Raw genomic sequence first — 20,840 nt, forward strand, 5'->3', positions numbered from 1 at the left:
TAAATTTGTTGTAATAATTAAAAAGGAATCACAGAGATAACTAATTTAGGTTAAAATGACAAGATTTTTCAATTTTTTTTGTCGTTTTCACGTTTATAATATATAAAGAATACTGAATGTGGAGATGCATGAACAAATGCACTTATTCCGATTTGTTCCAGGATTAGTTTGTCCATCTGGATCCAAGAGACGCACTCGGCAACCAAATCACTCTCAAGGAGAAAATTATTTTTGGGTTTTGCGTGCTTTGCCAATATTTCGAGTCTAGTAACTGTTAAAGTTTTGAAGGAATATATTGCAAAATGCCCCATAAAAGGAATCCACATAATAAACTTTACAACATCCATCTGAACAAAGATGTCTGTTGGCTTTTCAAGGACCGACCATCTGGTATGTGGAAGATGACCTCAAGGATTTTATGTGCTCTTGTTGCTAGCTACAGCAAAGTTTGGATGGGTAAGTAAAAGTTAAAGTACAACAGCTCATCTATGAGTTTAGGGAGCAAAACATGGAGTACTCGTTCCCCTTTAGTTTAAACAAAGTAGGTATAATGTGAATGCCTTGCAAATAGACTTTCATACATGTGAACGGTTCCGGGTCGTTTCGCCCCTTTTCCCCTTCCCCCTGGGTTCTTTCGCCCTGAGTTGTTTCCCCCTTTATGGTGGGTCGTTTCGCCCTTTCCTTATTAATAAGGAATTTCTCCTTATAAATATTATTTACTACTATTTTAGCCTTCGTTCTCGATGTGAGTCGTTTTGCCCTCTCTAATTCGTTTATAATATTCACTCCCTAATACGTTTATGTATCATTACAACAAATAAATAGTTGGTAATTTATTGACCCATATTTAATTGTATTCACAGCTTCAGCATTTAACATACTCATGAATTATTTAAATAAATGTTCAGAACTTATATTAATCTCTTCTGTCATCACCATATATCACATTTATTCTCGAGGCCCTGCCAAAAAAGATATATAATAACATAATTGGTTATCAATATCTTCCAATTTTCTCATTTCTCAATAAATATTTCTTGTGACATTGCCTCAGAATCAGCAACTGATGGGCTTTATCTGAAAGAAAAAGGAATACCAGTACAGGTATCTATCAATTTAACAATTAGATCAACCCCTACTATACAAACATTCAAGTTTTTATTCACAGAATAAACATGTATTCTTACCTGTCACAACACAAGCCAATTAACAGGAAAATAAATCTAAGGAGGGCGAAATGACCCATCAATTACTCGGTATATATAAACACATGTATATCCAATGAGGGCGAAACGACCCTACAATAAGGGCGAAACGACCTTGCAGTAAGGGCGAAACAACCCGGACAAACGGGAAAAGGGCGAAACAACGAGAGGGCGAGTGGGAAAAAGGGCGAAACTACCCGACACCCATGTGAACCTACCAGTGGTAGTTCAGTTGAACTGGGAATAGAACTTTCTTACCATTTTACCATTGAAACAGAAAATCTACCACTTCCAGATCAAAAAGATTTTGGTCACCATTTTATTTATTTACTGATGGAAAAAGCCTGAGAGGATCAAATAACAAACATTACTGGTTGATCTCAGGTAAACAGGTGAACATGTTAATTAGGGTCATAAACAGTAATTAAGAGCTTTAGTGGTTATCAATGGTACATATTTTAAAAGGTTTGATGATTATATAACACCAGGAGATGATTGACATCTATCCCAAGTTTGGACTCTCTCACTCATTGTGTAAATATTTATGTAGGACTTTGGAGAACTTTCATCAACCATCAAAATGCAGAAACATAATGTTTCATCTTCAGCACCTCCTGCCAAGAAAGCAAAGTACATGTACTATTCCAAATTCAATGCTGCATGGAAGTCTGAGTTTAAATGGTGCCAAGCCAGTAATGACTCTTTGAAATGAAATCATATTGATGCATATTTATGTAATAGTAGCTTTCGAAGTGACATTTTTTAAATGAAAATTATTTAATTAATAGTAGCTATAGAAATTATGACCCTTTTAAATGAAATTTATTTTGATAAATATACACATGTACCTATGTTTATGCTGTTCTTGTTATGTGAATATTGTCATTGATAAGTAAAATAATTAAATTCTTCTGATTTATTCAATGGGTCATAGTTTTTCTTCCCTCGTTTGTCTACCCCGGACTTGACTTTTTATGAGCAACTCGGCGGGTGTTTCTAGAAAAGCAGAGGACGCTTACCCTACCGGTGCACCTGGTCCATGCTCCCAGTTTTTAGTGGAGTCCGAGTTGCTCATTTACTTTTGTTACTTTGTATGTATGATTTTAGTTACTTTATGTTCTTTGTTGTGTGTGTCTGTTTTCCATGTCTGGTCTTTGTCCCTGGATTACATTCTTTTGATTACCGCTATAACCTTGGTTCCCTTGATTACTCTTCCAAGTATTAGTCCATCAAATGGGTCATTCCAACTACTCAAGTAGATTGTTCAGAATTTTAACTCAAGGAAACAAACTTTTTGCAAGGTTTTCAATATATTTCACACACATATTGGACTTGTAACTGCCACGAAAATAAATGCTGACAAAAAACCTCCAGTTTTGAAGGAAAGACTTAATCACATGTATAGACTTTCATCAAACTTACACAGTTTAAAGCTTATAAGGTAAGAGAGAAGTTTATAATTCAGCTTTCTGCCCATCCTTCCATCCATCTGAAATTGGTTTCTATTGCATTACTTTGTACACCTTTATAGACTTTTATCAAACTTACACAGTTGAAAGCTAATGGGGTAAGAAAGACTCTGAGCTATAGATTAATGGTTTTAGGTCAGTCATTCACACTAAATGAAATAGTTTTCCGATTGGTGGATTATACGGTCTTAACTATCCTTGTGGATCTCGCACGACTGCCCCTTGCAGGGATTGTGTTAGTAGATGTCTGTTAGTAGTTGGAGGTAGCGAAGCCCAGCCTTTGAGATACTTGACCGAAGAACTCAGTCAGAACATGTCCTACTAGCGGCTGGGCTGCTCTGTTGACGCTCTGGCCTACTCCCAGACTCCATGTGGGTTCGAGAGCGTTTCCCCACTCTTATCTGTTTGAGAGTACGTCAACGTGAAGAGTTAAATAGTTTTTGGGTCAGAGACTTAATATAATGGGAACAGGTCACTGTTCAGAATAATGTTCAGAAATAAATGTGCCTCCCTGGTCTTTATACTTGGTAAACTTAAAGACTATAAGGTTTACATTTGACTTATTGGGGAAAGAGAAATTATTCAGGATTTCAGTTAATTAAGTTATAACATTAAGAAATTTATAGTGACAAAGTTATGATGAATATATCAAAGGTTCCAGTGAGCTTATGCCATCCTCCGTAAACTTTTCACATTCTGCTCAACTATGTGAAAACCTCTGGACCAATTTTAACCGAACTTGGTATAAATGCCTCTGCAAAAGATCTACATGTACTTCTGGTTTCCCTTGATTAAACAAGAAGGACACACATGGCCATTTAAGCTTCTGATTGGCCAATTTTCATAGGTCAACTTCTCTGAAACCACAGGTGCCAGTGTTTTGAAACTTGGTAGGGTTAATTACACATTTTGGCCTATATCTTTCCTTTTACCTAGCCAATGCAGACCAAACTTGGCAGAAGTACAAATGTAATAAAAGTGACAAATTAAACATGTGATAAAAAAAATTTTGGTTGTGCTTGATTTAGCAAGGTGGCAGCTAGAGGCAAAATAAGCTACTCCACTGAAACCACAGGGTCCAATATTTTGAAACTTGATAGGGTCAATGAACTCAAGGTCCTTTTCAAACAGTCTACTTTTTGTTTGGCTTAGGTGGTATAGGGGTGGCAGGAATGATGTAAGTATAGACAACTCATTATATGACCTCATGATTTCGAGAAGTTGAAATCATGTCTCATATAACGTATTTTCTATCGAGCCTCTAGTTATTTAATATCTTCACCTGAGTGGATTATTACTATTTTTGTCTCCCGCGGAAGTCATGGCCATTGGACTTAGAAAATTTCAGTGAATTTGCAGTTTTCCACACTTTTTTGTAATGCTTTTACCAATTGATTTGATATTTTGTATGTAGTCTTACTATGAGAAGTTACAGATTAAGTTAGACTTTGGTTACGGTTGATTGATTTTAATGGAAGTTATGGCTGTTGAACTTAGAAAATTTTCTGTGAATTTAAAGTTTTCTGCACTTTTTTTTGTGGGGGAAATTGGAACACTGTTCTTTTATTTCAACAGCATCCTTGACGTAAAAAATTGCGTTGATTATTTAGATTGAGCTTAAAACATGTCTATCTCAAAAAGTTTTAGAGACAGTGATCAAATTTAAGGGGAAATACTTGCTAAATGCAAGTTGAAATATATTTTTTCTGGTAGAAATTTCCATTTGCTAAAATTTGCAAGTGGAATTCTGTAGGTAAGATAGGTGAAGTTCAGAAATGACCCCAAAACCTTAAATTTAGTGAGTGTAAATTTTCAGTGCTTGCCGATTTTAGCTAGTGGAAATATTTTTGAAATTCTGTCCCTGAGAGATACTAGAAAGAAAATATGACCTTCCCCTTTTTGTAGTAAATGACAAATATGATTTTAAATTACTTTTTTTAGCTATGTTTTGACTAGTTTTGTTTAACATTCACACAGATTACATGTATGTACTTCACACAGTGAAATTTTCCCTACATTTCTTAAAATAACAACTTTAGTTACTTTGTTAATAATTTGAGAGGAGCTATAGTAGTTATTGGCATTGATTTATATGGAAAAAATAAGAAATATTTGAACTAATAAAATCATGCTTATTTTCATCTCTATCTCTTAATCTGTGATGTATGACTGTTTTGGTATATCCAAAACAGTGACATTAAGTTTTTCTTAGTATTTCATGGATGACATCAAGTTTTGAGTCAGTAGATGTTGTACAATGACTCTTTTTTGGCATAAAATGTGTGAAGATGCCTGAGTAAAGCTACATGTATTGCTGTACAACAGCCCAAAAATAACAATTTATGTGGTTTCAACTCATAACTTGAAAACCAGAAAAATACTTCAGTCAATAATATAATTCTTATGACAAGCCCTACAATAGTCCTTGAGATTCAAGTTGTACAACAACCCATTGTCAGAAGGCCACAAATTACTTTATTGTGGTTTTTAGCTCTTCAGTTGAAAGACAAAATAGGAAGATCGAAACATTCAGTTGATGTTATTATCATTATTATTAAGCGTTCAAAAGTCACTGGGAGCAAAAATATATTATTAATCCTTTTTTTAGCTCACCTGGACCAAAGGTCCTAGTGAGCATTTGCCATCAATTTAAGTCTGTCTTCCATTGTCTTTTGTTCCTTATCCGCAAACTTTTCATGTTTTGCTTCACTAAATGAAAACCCCATGACCAATTTTGACCAAACTTGGCAGAAATGATGTTTGCAAGAGCTTCTACAAAAGTTTACTTTTTGGTTAGCTTGATTGAACAAGAAGGCCACCAGAGGCTTTTTAAGCTTCTGATTGGCCAATTTTGAAAGATCAAGGTGCCAATGATTTGAAACTTAATAGGGTTAATGATCTGAATGCACTCTACAAACCATCCTTTTTTTGTGGCTGCAGTGACTCAAAGTTGCCAAAGTGTCATGTCTTGATGTACATAAAACAAGGAAACTATTGCTGGATACACTTTATTTAAGATGATTTCATGAATTTGATGCAAGTCAGAATTCTCGCTCAGATTGTTATACTTTTGCAGGAAAAAGTATGAGAGTGAAATCAAATTATGGAATTTATTTAATCAGATTTTTATAAAAAAAATTCAGAAATGAATTAAGAAAATAAAATTCTTATGTACATGTATATGTTCTTGCACTAATCATATATAAAAGTACATTAGATATATTAGTAAACTGTAGTGGTATTTTCCTTATGGATGCAAGTTCTTCATGTATATAAAAACATTTAGTCACACCTAACACTTAGACATTAATTAAAGTGGCCAATTATTTTTAGAAATCAATATAAAGATGTTGAGGATCCTACATGACAAGGATCTATGGATATATGTATATCAAGTGGTTCTAAAAGATAAGAAAGCTATAAATAACCACTATATGTTGTGTTGTTCTGTTATACTGGTATACTTTGTAATACAAGGCAACATGTTGGAAAGGATTTATATTGATTTCATTGGATTTTATTCATTTATATAGAAATTACAGTTGGTGAATTACTACAGCTGATTGTTGGCCTATGTAACAAATTTTGTGTAATTTTTTTTCCCGCAATTAACATAGTTGTGTAGGATAACAAGTCCTATGTAGTTACAAAAAAGCTTGTTTATCTGTTGGACTGGATTATAACAATTTATATTACCTTAGGCTATATAGTTACAAACTATTGTCCTACCTCTCTTCCTGGAACTTTGACATGGCTTCATATTTGACAATGAATAGGATAAAGAGAGAACCAAAATATTGGATGCACTCTGAGAAACATTCTGTGATCTGGAATTTCTTCAGCTATATTGTGATATTTCTTACCTTATATTATTGTAAAGTCATGAAAGGTATTGTTTATTTGGTTATAAGAGCATATCTTTTCAACAATGCAACAATGGAAATGATTTTTTTTGTTGTACATCAAATTTGATACTTTGTATTCATTCTAAATTTATACTTATTTCATCCTGTTAAGTGCACAGGTCTGTCTAGAAAAGTTTTATAATTCACAATATGTTTAAGTGGATCTCAATATATAAGTGACTAAATCTGTTTTTGTCTGTAGTACTTAAGGATTCGTGTACTGTTGAAATCTTGTTATATTCAGTATGAATATAATGATTAGCAAAATTTTGTGGAATTTTCTTTTGCACATTTTAGTTTTGTTTTCAATTTTGGCAATTCAAAATACTTGATTATAGCCCTAGGAGTGTTTCAGCATCACCCTGTCTGTCTGTCAATTCATTTCTTAGTTCACATATCGTGTAAGTATACAACTTTTCCCAAGATAAGTATTTTCCAGACATTAAAGACGTGTAAAGACATTGGACCAAATTAAGGGTTTCATGTAATAAAATTTAGTCAGTACAACTCTGCCTAAACTACTCTTTGGTTTATAGGGGAGTAATGCATCATATATAAATGTACATCAGGAAATATTATAATCTGATGTCTTCAGAAGGAGATACACAAACCTAAGTTAGGGTTTACTTATTAAACCTTGAAAATGCAACTCCTCCTAAACTGCTCAATGGATCTACATGAAATTTTATTGGAAGATAAAGTATCTTATGTAGATTTGCATTAGATTAATGATTAATGTCATATGACTGACTTGGGAGATTAATATCCAATTCATGTAATGTGACTGAAATGGGAGATTATCTAATTCATGTCAGGTGACTGAAATTGGAGATTATCTTTTTAGTGTCATGTGACTGAAATGGGAGATTATCCAATTAATGTCATGTGACTGAAGTGGGAGATTGTCCAACCTAAATGGTTAAACATGATTTTAGTTTACTTAAAGCTGACCAGTGTATTCTCTTAATGGGCTTGATCATAGTATTACTATAATTGTGCTTATTTTCACTGGTACTTTTTCATGATTGAATGTTTTTTTAAACATTTTTGCAAGTATTCAATTTTTTCTTATAATGAAAGTTACCATATACTTAACGCTAGAAGTGCATATTCACAGGTACTTATTTTTCATAAATAATAATTTATTGCAAAATTTGCGAAAATAAATTCTCAGTGAATATATTAATTACAACTACATTTGTTGAAATAATCGATTGTAATAGATAAGTAAGAGTCTTTGATAAATAATCAATTACATAAATTCCTTTAATGCACTTGTTAGTATTGCAGCCTTTTTCTCTAATTTCAATTATTTGTTGTTTAATGGAATATATTATTGTAAATGTACATGTAAAATATGAGTAGAACCGACTTATTAAGAAACTGAACATTATGTTGGGGAAAGGCAACTATGCAGCAGCATGTGCATATTAAATGGTAGTTTGATATTTTATGGATTGTAAAAGAAATGTGTCATCAAGTGTCTCAGCTTGTTATTACCATATTAGTAAACAGAAATCAATATCAGATGGATTAGTCTAGGTTGTAGAAAATAGCAACAGCTTTCAGTAGCTAAATGTGGTAGTGATAGCATTTGTTAGTAGGGATTTTAAAACTGATTGAGGATATAGCTCAATCTGACCGAAGAGAGCTTTCACTAAAGATGAGATGGCAATGTCTGGAAATTCTTCCTTAAAAAATTCAAACAGATTAAGGCATACTGACAAAAAAATATTCTGAGACACAGAGATTCAAATAATAGGAAGATCTTTTTGAAAACAAAGATTTTCCAACAATCCTCCAGTATTAATGACCATTTATGTCAATCATACTTTCTTCCATCTCATGATATGGCTGATGTATAGTACTATTAATTGGCATTATATAATTACTGTCATAATCATATCATATCATTCCAGTAACTGAAAAGCTAATAATCCTGTTGATATTAAATCTCAAATTTTCATATTTAGGCCACACTTAAAATAATGTTTGTTTCCCCTTACCCAAATAAGTAGTAAGGGAAAATATTTTTTTTCTCCATCATTCATCTCATTCAGTAAAAACCATCTTCAAAGAAGTGAAAAATGTTGCTTTGAAAATTAAAAAAAAAATTTTGTCAGAGAATGGCAGAAAAATTATTATGGATAGGGCCAATTTTTTTCACAGGGGCTCATTTGGGGTGAATTGATAAGTTAATTTGTCATTGGGTGTTACTATCCAATGCCATACCTTATTAATGAACCCCCTAGGATTTTTATGGGTTGCTAGGGTAATGGAAACAAACTTAATTTTAATTTTGGCCTTAACAGTCCAAAATTCTGCTTCATTTTAATGGTGAAGTTTACCTAAGATGTAGCTGCAAAACAATTTATTTACATTTGTACCTCTTGACAATAACTTCTACAAGTAAAAATAATACATTTACATAGAGAGAGTTCCATATCTACATAGTTTGACATTGGTGTTTTTTTTCAGGAATGCTGAATACCTATGTGGTACATAATAAAGATCGCTTCCATCAATGTTTATATGAGAGAGAAACAAACAGAGGACTTGTTACTGTAAGCAACCACGACAGTTGTATGGATGATCCATTACTATGGGGTGAGTCATCTAAACTTGTTTTGTTTACATGTGAAGATGTATATTAATTGTCTCAGATTTTTATTGCAGTGTTTGTAATACATGAATAGCTATCCATCAAAACTACCATTTCTAATGTGATTCACAGCAGTCAAAACAAACAGATACACTATAGTGAACTTTTAATTTGATTAAGTGGCATATATGTTATGTACATGTTTTTGAAACATTATCTGAGGATAAAACTTGCATCTTTAAATCTGAAAATAGATTGTAATTGATTTTTAATGCAGCTATTTGCTGTTTTCATGAAAGGAATTTTTGGAATGATCATTAATATCTACTGCTGCAATGCAAATAATGTTTTTGGGTTGTCCATATATATTGTTTCTCTTCTGAAAAGCAGTCAATAAATGATGTTGGAAAATACTGTTTATTTATTAAAAACCATTCTCCATTCATCATTTCATGCATCTTGATTTTTTTGAAGATATTTTGGTCTTGTTTTATTTTTACTATTAGAATCAGAAAGAACACTTTATACAATTTTATTATATATATGTTGTTAAAGTGTAACCTCAAGCAAACTTGCAGTGTTCAGTGATATTGTTGGCTTTTTTTTGCAAAACTATCCCATCCTCTTTTTAATGGGAAAAAAAACGTGTCAATTTTGTTTTGAACTTGGAAATTTTGGATTACAGTACAATACCTTGAGTTTGTAGTTACAATCATTAATCTTATAGACAATAACAAGAAAATTAATGTAATTTTAAGCAGAAGCACCATTTTCAGGACTAAAACTATTGGGAAATAACTATGTCTTATTTTGGATAAGTTTTGAAGCATTTTTAAGTCACTAATAGTGTTAGGAACTTATTGCACTTGTAATTTCTGTATTTAATATTGGCATATGATTTGCATTAATGTTTAGTCATACGCCACATAATCCAGCAGATATTTGCCTTGTTAACCACCAAAGCATCTTAGTTCCAGATTCATACAAGATAAAAATGTACCTCTTAAATATCAAACACGTGTGTTGTATGTGTGTTTCTTGCTTGTATGAGAACGGGAAGGTTTCATGAAATGATCAGTAAACTTTGGACATTACCCGGTTTCCGATTCAGGCACTGAGGCTAGTTACAAGACTATATAGGTCATATACATTAGCACGCCCCGATATTTATGAATATTCATTGCCAGCTGCTAAAACTGGTTCATAACCTGGTTCCGGTCAATATTATAAGCAACCCAAAGATCGCTACAATTTACCTTTTATGAAACATATCATACACATGTCTATGCACGTTTTTTGCTTGTATTAGAACGGAAAGTTTACATTAAAGGATAAAATAATCAGTTAGCATGTAATATTACCCAGTTTCTGTTCAAACACAGGTGTTCGTTACTATTGATTATATAAAGTTCATATATATTATCAGTACACCGATCTCTATATATAGCCATTTGGGTCATAACGTTTACAAAAGAGTACGCTATGATATCAAGGGAACCAAAATTTCAGTGAAAGTCTCCCGATTTTTTCGGATATCACATTTGTACCATTTCAGATGTTTAAAGTATGCCAAAATCGGGGACAGTGAATATTTGACGATAAGCGACTTTGAAGACTTCAGTTTTTTCAAGTTGGGAAACTTTCATTAGGGAAAACAACCTTATTTTGGAGATAATATCACTGGGTTTACATGTATAAAGTAATCACCACTCATAAAATTTAAAATACAATTTTATTAGATAAGGGCGATAATGCAATTTGTAGACAGTTAGAGGTATAGTTTTTGTTTGACTGCAAGAATTTTGCAAGAATTTTGGGATCAAATAATGTAGTACTGTCGTCATTAGCATTCATAGATGCTTGGTTTTCATGCAAATACTTGAAATCATCAAAATTTCAAACCTGAAAAGGGGATTTAGGTTTAAAAAACGGGCCAAAAAGAGACCAAAAAACAATAATTTAATTAAAGAATTAAATTGTATAATTTAAATATACATGTATGGACTTCTCTGAAATTGTACAACAGGGTTCCATTGGAGGAGAATGGGGCCAAAACAAACATTAGAATAATTTAAGTAAAAGTGTATGGATCTTTATGAAATTTTAATGAAAAATCATGCACCACTGAAAGTAATTTATAATTAACCTAAAAGGTTGCGGTCTTAATCTTTAAAAATTAGGAGCCATTGAATTCATTCTTACAGGATTTGTACCCACAAGGTATCTGACAGACCAACAGACCTAGTCCATTGGTGTGTCCCTTTTCTGGTGCTTTTGCCAGAGACAAGAATAAAAGGAATGCAGGGGAGGTTTTATTTCAGATTAAAGTACTTACTGCATCAGGAATACCAAAGTGTCTATTTCTACTTATATATCTGCTTTTCCATACAGGTTCATTAAAGTGGAAGTCAGCACTTCACCAGAAACATGTACGTTGGATAACAGCTGCCCATGACATATGTTTTACACAGTATTCTCATGCTTTGTTCTTCAGTCTGGGGCAAGTGGTGCCTGTTGTCAGAGGTGATGGTGTTTATCAGAGGAGTATGGATTTTATATTAGACAAAATAGATCATGGTGCATGGACACACATATTTCCTGAAGGTTTGTGCTAAGGTAGTACAATACAGTTAGGTCATTTCTGAAAATTTGGTCTCATTTGTTGAAATAAAGCTGTTTTGAGACAGTCCACACAGAAAGTTTTAGTGTTTTGTCATAAAAGAAGTGCATGTTTTTCAAATCCTTAGTGTGTGGAGGTTCAAGTCATTTATAAGTAATTTAATGATTATTCTTATAAAATCCAGTAGCCATGGTAACATACTGAAAAAAATATAACTGAGTTTTGGTACAAATCAGGGGTGCCTTTCCAAAACTAACAGCCGAATACTATGTTTTATAAAATATCAGGCACTTAGACACTACCACAGGATGAAAGCATGCATGGAGTAGGTGGAAAAAAGGTAAAAATAATAAGACCCTTTTCGATTCATTCTCTCACAATTTTAGTCCCAAAAGTTCGTGCGAAATAAGGTATTTTGAAAATCAGCCATCTGATGCTGAGGAGAGAACTTAATACGGTAGGGGACTGAAACGTTCCGGATACCATTTTTCATTTAAATTACACCTGTTTACCATAACATATATTACATCTGTCTATTTATAAATGTTTATCTACATTTAAACAATATATCCACCAAATTTCAACTTTTAATTTTAAGTTTTACAAAATTTGACTAGGGTAACTTGATGTGCGAAACAGTGCGCCTTAATGTAACTGTATAGTGCACCCTAATATTTTTTTCATCTTATTATATTGTTTCATGAGCAGTCCTAATTCTTGTAAAGAAACCCCTGTCTGCCTGTCTTCTGGTACATCACATTTACTTGCACTGTATATAACATTGTAAAAATAAATCTTGTAAAATGAACATTGTAAGCAAAGGCAAGTGATTTTGCTAGTATTGGTACACACTTCCTAATATGACCATCCAGTAGATTACATCCTCTTTCACATTGTGTATAGTTGACATTTTTTTGGTATTTTATTGTTTTTAAAATATCAGGATCACAATTTTGTCCATTATGCATTATATAGATTTGCCTATAATTCATGAAATGAGTTGATATTTCAAAAAAGACAGTAACATTATCATTCTTAACATGAGAATGATTCCAAATGTTTCCCCCTTTGTTTCTTCATGTGGCACCAAGTTTTTGATTGGATTAGATTTTGGGAATAAACTGAAGGAAACTTTCTGCTTTCCCTTCATTAAACAGATAACCAGAGCATGTTGAGTTTGGTGTCATTGACCATCAGCCTAAAAAGTAAAATTTTGAATTAGGGAGTGTGTACTAGCAATAGGAAACTTGTTTAATGAAAGCAAATTTTGAAGTATAATTGAGTTCAGTTGAAAAAACTTCTGTTTAGACATGTATAAAAAACTGAAAAGGTGCTGAAATATCACAATGTTAAGTATAACCGACTATGAAGTATTAGGAAGTATTTAGAGTTCTCTACATTACTATTATGAATAGTGCTTGTTTTTGAATGTTCTGTTTTGCAGTGACCTAATGATATATGTACTCTGTCATGACATAAATGATAGACGTTTCTAACTCATTACTTTATGTTTCAGGCAAAGTGAACATAGATAAAACCTTAATCAGATTTAAGTGGGGTAAGTTATAAAAATAAAAGCTTAGTATTTCTGTATACTGACTTGTTCTTCTTAAAGATTTGTTGTCCCTGAGGTTTCACAGTTAAGTACCAGTCCATATAAAGTTCAGACAGTGCCAATGGCAAAGTGATTCATAGTGCAGAAAAACCCACCAAACAAACAATGGTTTTTCAGTCTACATGTGCTATATTTTCACATTACAATAGTCATTTTTTTATTCAGATCTGTACTTTTGAGAAAAAACATACATTCATCTCCCACTAAATCAACCAAATAAAACCAAATCAGGAACAATAACTCTTGGAAAGTGTCAATTTCATGTACAATCTATATGATTTTAATCTCAAAAGCGCAACAACCAAATGAAAAACGAAGACTGGTAATGTGATCAGTAACTGTTTCTGAACAAGAAATAAAAATGACTTTGGTGGGTTTTTGACATGCATGAATCACCTCCTGTCTGATTTTTATAAAGACTGGTACTTAAGAAAAACACTGAGGAAACAAATCTGCAAAGATGTGCCTTCATTATGGAATACATATTTGATACAGTGTAAGTCATGTAATAGCAGCAAAATTAAACTAACAACCTTAAACATGAAAATAAGTTATTGTTTATAAGTTTTTGGTTGATACCAATGAGTATGCTTTTAAAACTCTTTTTTCTGTTGCCTGTTTACTTGTTCCTTCTCACTAAAACCTTTAAGAGCATATATTTTTGTATTAGTAACAGTCTTTGTAAAAATCATGCAAATTCTACTATATGTAATACACCCCCTACACGGCTACACATTTTATTTTTTAAAAAGTTGTTTTGTGGGTCTATATGATAATATGTATAATCATTCATTCCAATCTGTCTACTCTTAGGAGATAATTCACATTGAAAATTTGATAGTTTCTATAGTGTTTCAGTGTCATTTATGGAGTTATCTCCATTAATTTTGAATTTTATAGTTCATTCTTTGTAATTTATATCTTAGGGTTATCTAATAACAAGGGTTATTTCAAAAGCCATATGTTAATTTCTGTTCATCATACCTTTTCAAACAAAATATCAAATATGAAAATATGTAGGCTTCCCAACCATGTATTACATTTTACATGATTCTTAGCTGGAGTACTACTTAATCATTCTTACTTGGTATTTCTGTATTAATTTATTCAACCCACTCATTTATTGGAATCAGCTTATCAATTTGTCCTTTCATTACGTCTGTTTTTTCTGTCCATCTTACATTCTGTCCATCCTCATTCCATCTGTCTGAACTTTTATCACTGCTCCCAATGGATAGATAGATTTCAAATTCTGTGCTTGGTTTTGTATAGATATGGCATATGTTAGATTTTTAGTTTTCTACAGTATAAATTTTCTGTATAGTTGGACTTTGCTATTGTTTTTAATATGGTTTGATAGAGAAAATTTTCATTATAAAAATCTCAGCTCCCACTGGATATGATTTCTATTAAATTTTGTGAGTTGCTTTATATGTAGATGGGACATGCATAGTCAGTGGTTTTTATGCTGTCTGATACAACAACTTGTGCAATATCATGTTTGTAATAAAGTCATGCTTAAGAATACAATTCCTGATTGACATTTTGTTTCTACAGTATTAATCTAATAATGTACCACATTAATGTTTCACATTAAAAATGTATGAAGTTTACAACAGTGATTATCACCACTTCAGCAAAAAAAAAAATTTTGTCTGCTGCAGCCAAGTAAAAATGATGCTGTCATTATGTCCGGTCATCATTCTGAATATGTATTTGGGTGAGGAATTTACAATAAAAGTATTCTGTTGTAGTATTTCAGAAACATTTTCATTAGGGTTCTTACTTAACTAGAAAAGCAAATATCAAAATGAGATAAGTTAAAGATAAATGTAATAAAATCCATTTTAATGGGGCCATTTATTTTAATGTTTTGTTTTGGACCTTGAGATTTGAAAATATAATCATAAATCTTGTGATTGTCTATCAATTTAGGTGTTGGTCGCCTCATATCTGAAGCAAAGAAAATTCCAGTTGTGTTGCCAATGTATCATATAGGTAAGGTCATTTGATCTTGAAATTAAAGTTGGCAATAAAAACATCAGTTCTTGGCATTGTCAGTTGGAAGTTAATTGTTATCAATTGTCAATATATATCAGGTGGAGATAAAGAACTGTCAGATGAGCTGAATTTGACAAAACACAACTAGTTAACAAAAAAAAAAAAAAAAAAAAAAAACAGACATTAAACAAGAAACCTGTTGAAAACTTTGTAACTTGTGTACTCTTGAAATACTAACAGGGCAATTCAATTACTCCTTAACGATGAAAGCCATGTTCTCCAGAACAATGCACAGTTCCTTGGGAAAGATTTTTTTTGACTTTCAATGTTCTACTAAACACATATTTAGTCAGAGAAATTAAGCGTTTGAGACATTACAGAATCAAATCTTAGTTTTGCACATTCTTCTGAATATTTTATAACAACAGGAACAGATCCAGAAAAGTGGAAGGATTTCCTATCCAGAATTTAATGAAAAAAGGGGAGAACCAGGCTATTATTTGCTCAATGTGCGAAATTCACAAAATTTTTCAGAATACCCCTTTGGTCCACCTACACTGTACAAAGTAATGCCAATTTTAATGGTTATACATATGCTAACATTAGAAATTAAAAGGTTTAGCAGGCTGAAAATGAAGTAATTGAAAGAAACATGCCATATTATGTGTCAGTCTTTTATCATACATGTTATTGGATATGATGTCTGATTGTCTGTCTGTCAGAGTAATGTAAAAATGTTTTGAGGAATTTTGATTATCATTTGTTGGAATAACGTCCTCATTTTTTGTATTTCATTGTTTTTCTATAATCAGTTTCAGATTATGGGAATTTATACACCAAAAGTATGCTTAAGACCATAAGTTAATTTCATTTTTTAAACCATTAGCTTTATTGCTCTTATAACATCATAATAACTTTGTCTTTTATCAGGTATGGATGATATCCTTCCAAATAAATCTCCTTATATTCCTCAGATTAGAAAGGTAATGTATTCCTATGTGTTTAGTCATTATTCCATCAGTGAAAGCAGATTATAACTTCTCAACTTCTCCTTTTTGGTTTCGTTTATTGATTTAAATATGACATAAAATTAGATGTCAAGCAAATAAATTGAGAGCAACTGCAAATTTGAAATTAATTCAAGAAGTATCAAGTGATATATTATTGTAATATTTAACAGAATTTAAATGATGTATTGCTGTGAAAGTTCTTTTATTCGTGGGCACCATTTTTTGTTGTTGAGAGGAAAATGGTCATTTCATAGATTCTAATTTCGTGGTTTACCAAACTAAAAACCTCTCAAAAAATTAGTACCCCATGAACAGTAATACTTTCACAGTATTTGAATATTAATATATTGTATGACTCGGTAATTAATAGAAAGGGGAGAATAATAGAGTTGATTATAATGCATGTTGTGTTCATCAAAATGTAATTGTCTGTTCATCCCAGTAGAGACAGAGGTAATGATAAATAATGGGATGTCTTTTGTTTTTAATTTCAGAAGGTGACATTATTAATTGGTCAGCCAATGGAATTTACAGAAGACATAGAACTTATGAAAATCAGTTCAAAAACACCTGTAAGTAGTTAGTACTGATAATACTCTCAAAATGCTTTTTTACTGGAAAACTGGTATTTTTTGTTAAGTCCATAGTCACATTCCTGAATTTTATACTCCTCTTTGAAAATAAATGAATAATAGATTTCAGTTACCATTCACATATCTTTTGTTGTATGTCATTAATTTATGTATTTTAGTCCCTTCTGGCAACCGCTGCCAGAGGGTACTTTAGGTTTGCACTCTGTTCTGCAAATCAGGTTTCTGCTTTTTTCTGCTTGCAGTTGTACATTTTATATTTGGAACACTGCTTTAACTTGACATGTTACTTACATGTATCAAATTTGAGTTTTGTTCCAGTCCATAGATTTTTTTTCCTGAGTTATGGCCTTGGGCTAAAAAAAATCGTGCAAAAATTCAGTTTTCCAGTTTTTTTTCTTTAATGCTTGCAGATATAGTTATAAATTATGTATTCTGTTCTCTTCAACCATTTTTCTTTTAGGAGGGTCCTGTGTATTGTCATACAATAATTTCAGAATGCTTATTTAAATTTTAATGTCTTTATTTTTGTTATTGACTGGAATATCTTTAATTTTTTACAGGCTGAAATAAGGAAGTATATCACAGACAAAATACAAGAAGAAATGTCCAAATTAAAAGAAAAGGCAGAACGTTTACATTTGGAATCTTTCCAAGAACAAGTGTGATATATTTTGTATTTTAGTTTTTAATTCATCTTTTTTAAAACCAAAGTGCTATTACTTTCATAAAACCATCGGATGTAAGAAAAATTTTGAAATTTGTAAAAAAAAAATAATTATGATTATGATAACTTTAGCAGAAACTAGTTCTCATACAATCAGTTTGCCCCACTTCAGTCTAGTGTCTGAAATAGATTAACCTATTCTGAGTTTAATAGTGCATACTATGATGATGTTCAGGGGAAACCAGATAACATCCTTATTTGTATTTCCAAAGTGCTTGTTAATGAAATTCTGGATTAAGTACTACTCCGTCTAAGAATTGGGCATAATGTATATAAGGTGTGGCACATGGAGGAAAGAAACGCAGAGATTTTATTGCATTAACCAATTAATTATACCTGATTACCACCAGAAATAACCATCAAAGTGTTTGTAAAATTTGCCTTTTTAAGATGTTGATAGGTCAAATTTAGTTGAAATGCAGTACGGAAAAATGGCAGGAAAATTTTTCTGCGCTCTTTCCCTATATAAGCAGTAAAAAAATATCTGCATCACAGATGCTTCAGAATAAACTTAAATAGCTTTTTGGTTGTGTTCTAGATGTACTGAATATATTTTAGGCAAAAATGACTAAATTGGGGAAAATGATGAGCCACCCATTGCCTGATTCTTACACAGAATGGTACTTAAATGACAAACACCTGATGAATTTCCTTTGAAATTCATTATCGTATGGGTATACGTAAGTGTGTATATAAGTTAAAAAGTTGGAACTTTTACCAATGACAGACTTGGTAGTGTATTTTGTACAAGTAATGGAGTCAATTTTCATCTCCTGTTTAAGTCATTACAACTAAGGTTCTGTGATTGCTGCTATATTCATGTACCTCCATGTGTCTTCTGTAAACAGATGCTAATTATTATGTTGATTACGGCAGGTATTTTCAAACTGATTAGATTCAATATCATGTTTTTATTCAGTAGTACTGGAATGTAAACTCACACTGCACGGCAATTACTTTATTTTTTTCCTTTCCTTCTATGCAGTAATTTTTTTTTCTAAAGCTTAGTTTTCTCTACCAAAGGAATAAAATTAAGTTAAATGATATTTTAAGGGTGATACCATGTGACAAATATTTCTATATTAAGACATTCCTTGTTCCTAACAACTACCTCTGAAACATTCATATTTGTATTTCCAAAGTGCTTGTTAATGAAATTCTGCTTGCAGGGTCAATTTTATCAGGTGGCTGCTTTTTTTCTTATCAATGTTAAGTGGTTGTATTTTTTTTCTTTCAGTGTGGTAGGGTTAAGTGCAAAATTCCTTGTGGTCAGTAGTGCCTTGGTGGAAGACAAGGATATTATTTCTTTTTCTTGAAATGATTGATAGGGATGGTGACTTAATCTAATCAGTACAAAGTATTTGTGAGAAAGGGAACACATGTGTAACTGAGTCGTTAGTGAAATGAACTTTTTAAGCACTATTTTAAATGTGACATTAGGTGTGTGATTATGTGTAAATACAAGTAGAGTGTGTGTTTTGTGATTGTTTTTATGTAAGTTGTGTTTGTCAGTTGTTGAATTGTTGAATTTGAGACAAAAGTTTTTTATGGTATAAAATTGTAAACATGAATTGTTAAATGGAATGAGACAGCATTATAACTCTCATAATTGAACACGTTCATGGACCTTTAAGTGTAAGCATTTGTAAGAATCAGACAAAATGGGAAAAATCAGAGACATGCATGTCAAAACCCCACAGATTGATATTCTAAAATCACTCAAGGATACTTTCTCTAATTCAAAAGGCCATTATTTGATCTTTGCATTACTGGCTTTGCTCAGAAATTTTTCAATTGAATGTTAGAAAAATGAGGAGTTATCTACCCTTGAAATGTTAATTTTTGGTGCATTTCAATGAAATTATTACTCAATGCACCAACATGATATGGAAAATATCATCTTTTATCGTTGATTTTGATGTTACAAATAGTCTAATTACACTATCAAAATGATGGTTTTTTTCATACCATGCTTCACCCACTGCCTGATTCTTACAGAGACTGATCTTTTAACATCATATTTAGATGATTTTGTTGAGTCACTACAGAGACATGTTTATAATTACAAGTACCCAGGTATGAGTGACTTAAAGTATCTGTGCCTTATTGTTTAACAATGATATGATATTTTTTTTTAAAGTCAATGTCAAGAATTAGTTACTAAGTTCTTGATGCTACCCCAATGTGAATGCCTGTACTACAATATTTCGTGAAATGTTATCACATTGGCTGACAGAAATTTACTTAAAATTCTATTTTAATACCTAATCGAAAGAGTAGTTTGAGTATGAAAATAATTGATGAAATAACATTACATAGAAATTTCAATCCTCTTTTTTCTCATTTGTCAAAGGAATCAGTAAATGATGTTACCTTATACATAATTTCATTGTAATTAGTTTAGCTTGGAAAGTAAATAGAATTTTTCTTTATTCAACTGGACAACATTTGTTTCATTGTTCAAGTTTCCAAAATAAAACTGATACAACTAATAACACACAGTATTATTATTTTCAGCTATTTTCATGATTACAAAGTGCTATATTATAATTGGGGCCACATCATTATCCCATATTTATGATGACTTCACTTGTTCATGAGAATCAACCTTCACCCATCCCCAACGTAATTGGTATGTTATTACCGAGAATTGCTTTAACTAATAAAAATAAACGTTGAAAAGGTTTTTATTTGTTGACTGCCTTTAAGTAAATAAATGATAGCAATTGGCACTTGAATAAATGAAAATATTGCTTTTGGAATATTCTGATGTTTTACAAGGCTAAAAATGCTTTATTGAATGAATTGCTATTGTAAAATCTAAATAATTGTTAATGATTAACAGTTTTGATATACATAATGTATTTTTTTCCTTAACTTTATTATATTGTTAATCATTGTTAGCAGTATAGCATTCTATGTTATATAAAATACATTTAAAGTGTTAGATTCTGTAACATCAAATTCAGACCATGTTATATTACGAAAGTTTTAGCTTACTCTCTAAAACAAAATTTCATAAACATTATTTATGGTAGATCATACCTAAAATTAAATGTCCATTGATTTTACTACCATACTTTGGAGTTTTGATTT

The 20,840-nt window shown here is 31.7% G+C and overlaps 1 protein-coding gene across 3 annotated transcripts; it reads left to right on the forward strand.

Moving 5' to 3' along the window:
* The first annotated feature begins 161 nt into the window (after positions 1-161).
* Positions 162-20,426, forward strand: LOC148629029 (tafazzin-like). Of its 3 annotated transcripts, none has more exons than XM_088542702.1 (9): positions 162-456; positions 9,058-9,186; positions 11,573-11,785; positions 13,318-13,359; positions 15,352-15,414; positions 16,348-16,400; positions 16,922-16,999; positions 17,581-17,679; positions 18,982-20,426. In XM_088542702.1, the coding sequence occupies exons 1-9, from the start codon at positions 303-305 to the stop codon at positions 19,018-19,020; spliced, it is 870 nt and encodes a 289-aa protein (XP_088398828.1). In that variant the 5' UTR covers positions 162-302; the 3' UTR covers positions 19,021-20,426. The 3 variants fall into 3 exon arrangements, with proteins under 3 accessions (XP_088398828.1, XP_088398848.1, XP_088398839.1); XM_088542713.1 differs by lacking the exon at positions 162-456 and adding an exon at positions 5,996-6,563; XM_088542722.1 differs by lacking the exon at positions 18,982-20,426 and having other exon boundaries at positions 17,581-17,769.
* Positions 20,427-20,840: the final 414 nt, after the last annotated feature.

Source organism: Perna viridis, chromosome 1, assembly GCF_037379345.1.
Source record: "Perna viridis isolate PV_CMFRI_1.1 ecotype Kerala chromosome 1, ASM3737934v1, whole genome shotgun sequence".
Classification (NCBI taxonomy): Eukaryota; Metazoa; Mollusca; class Bivalvia; order Mytilida; family Mytilidae; genus Perna; species Perna viridis.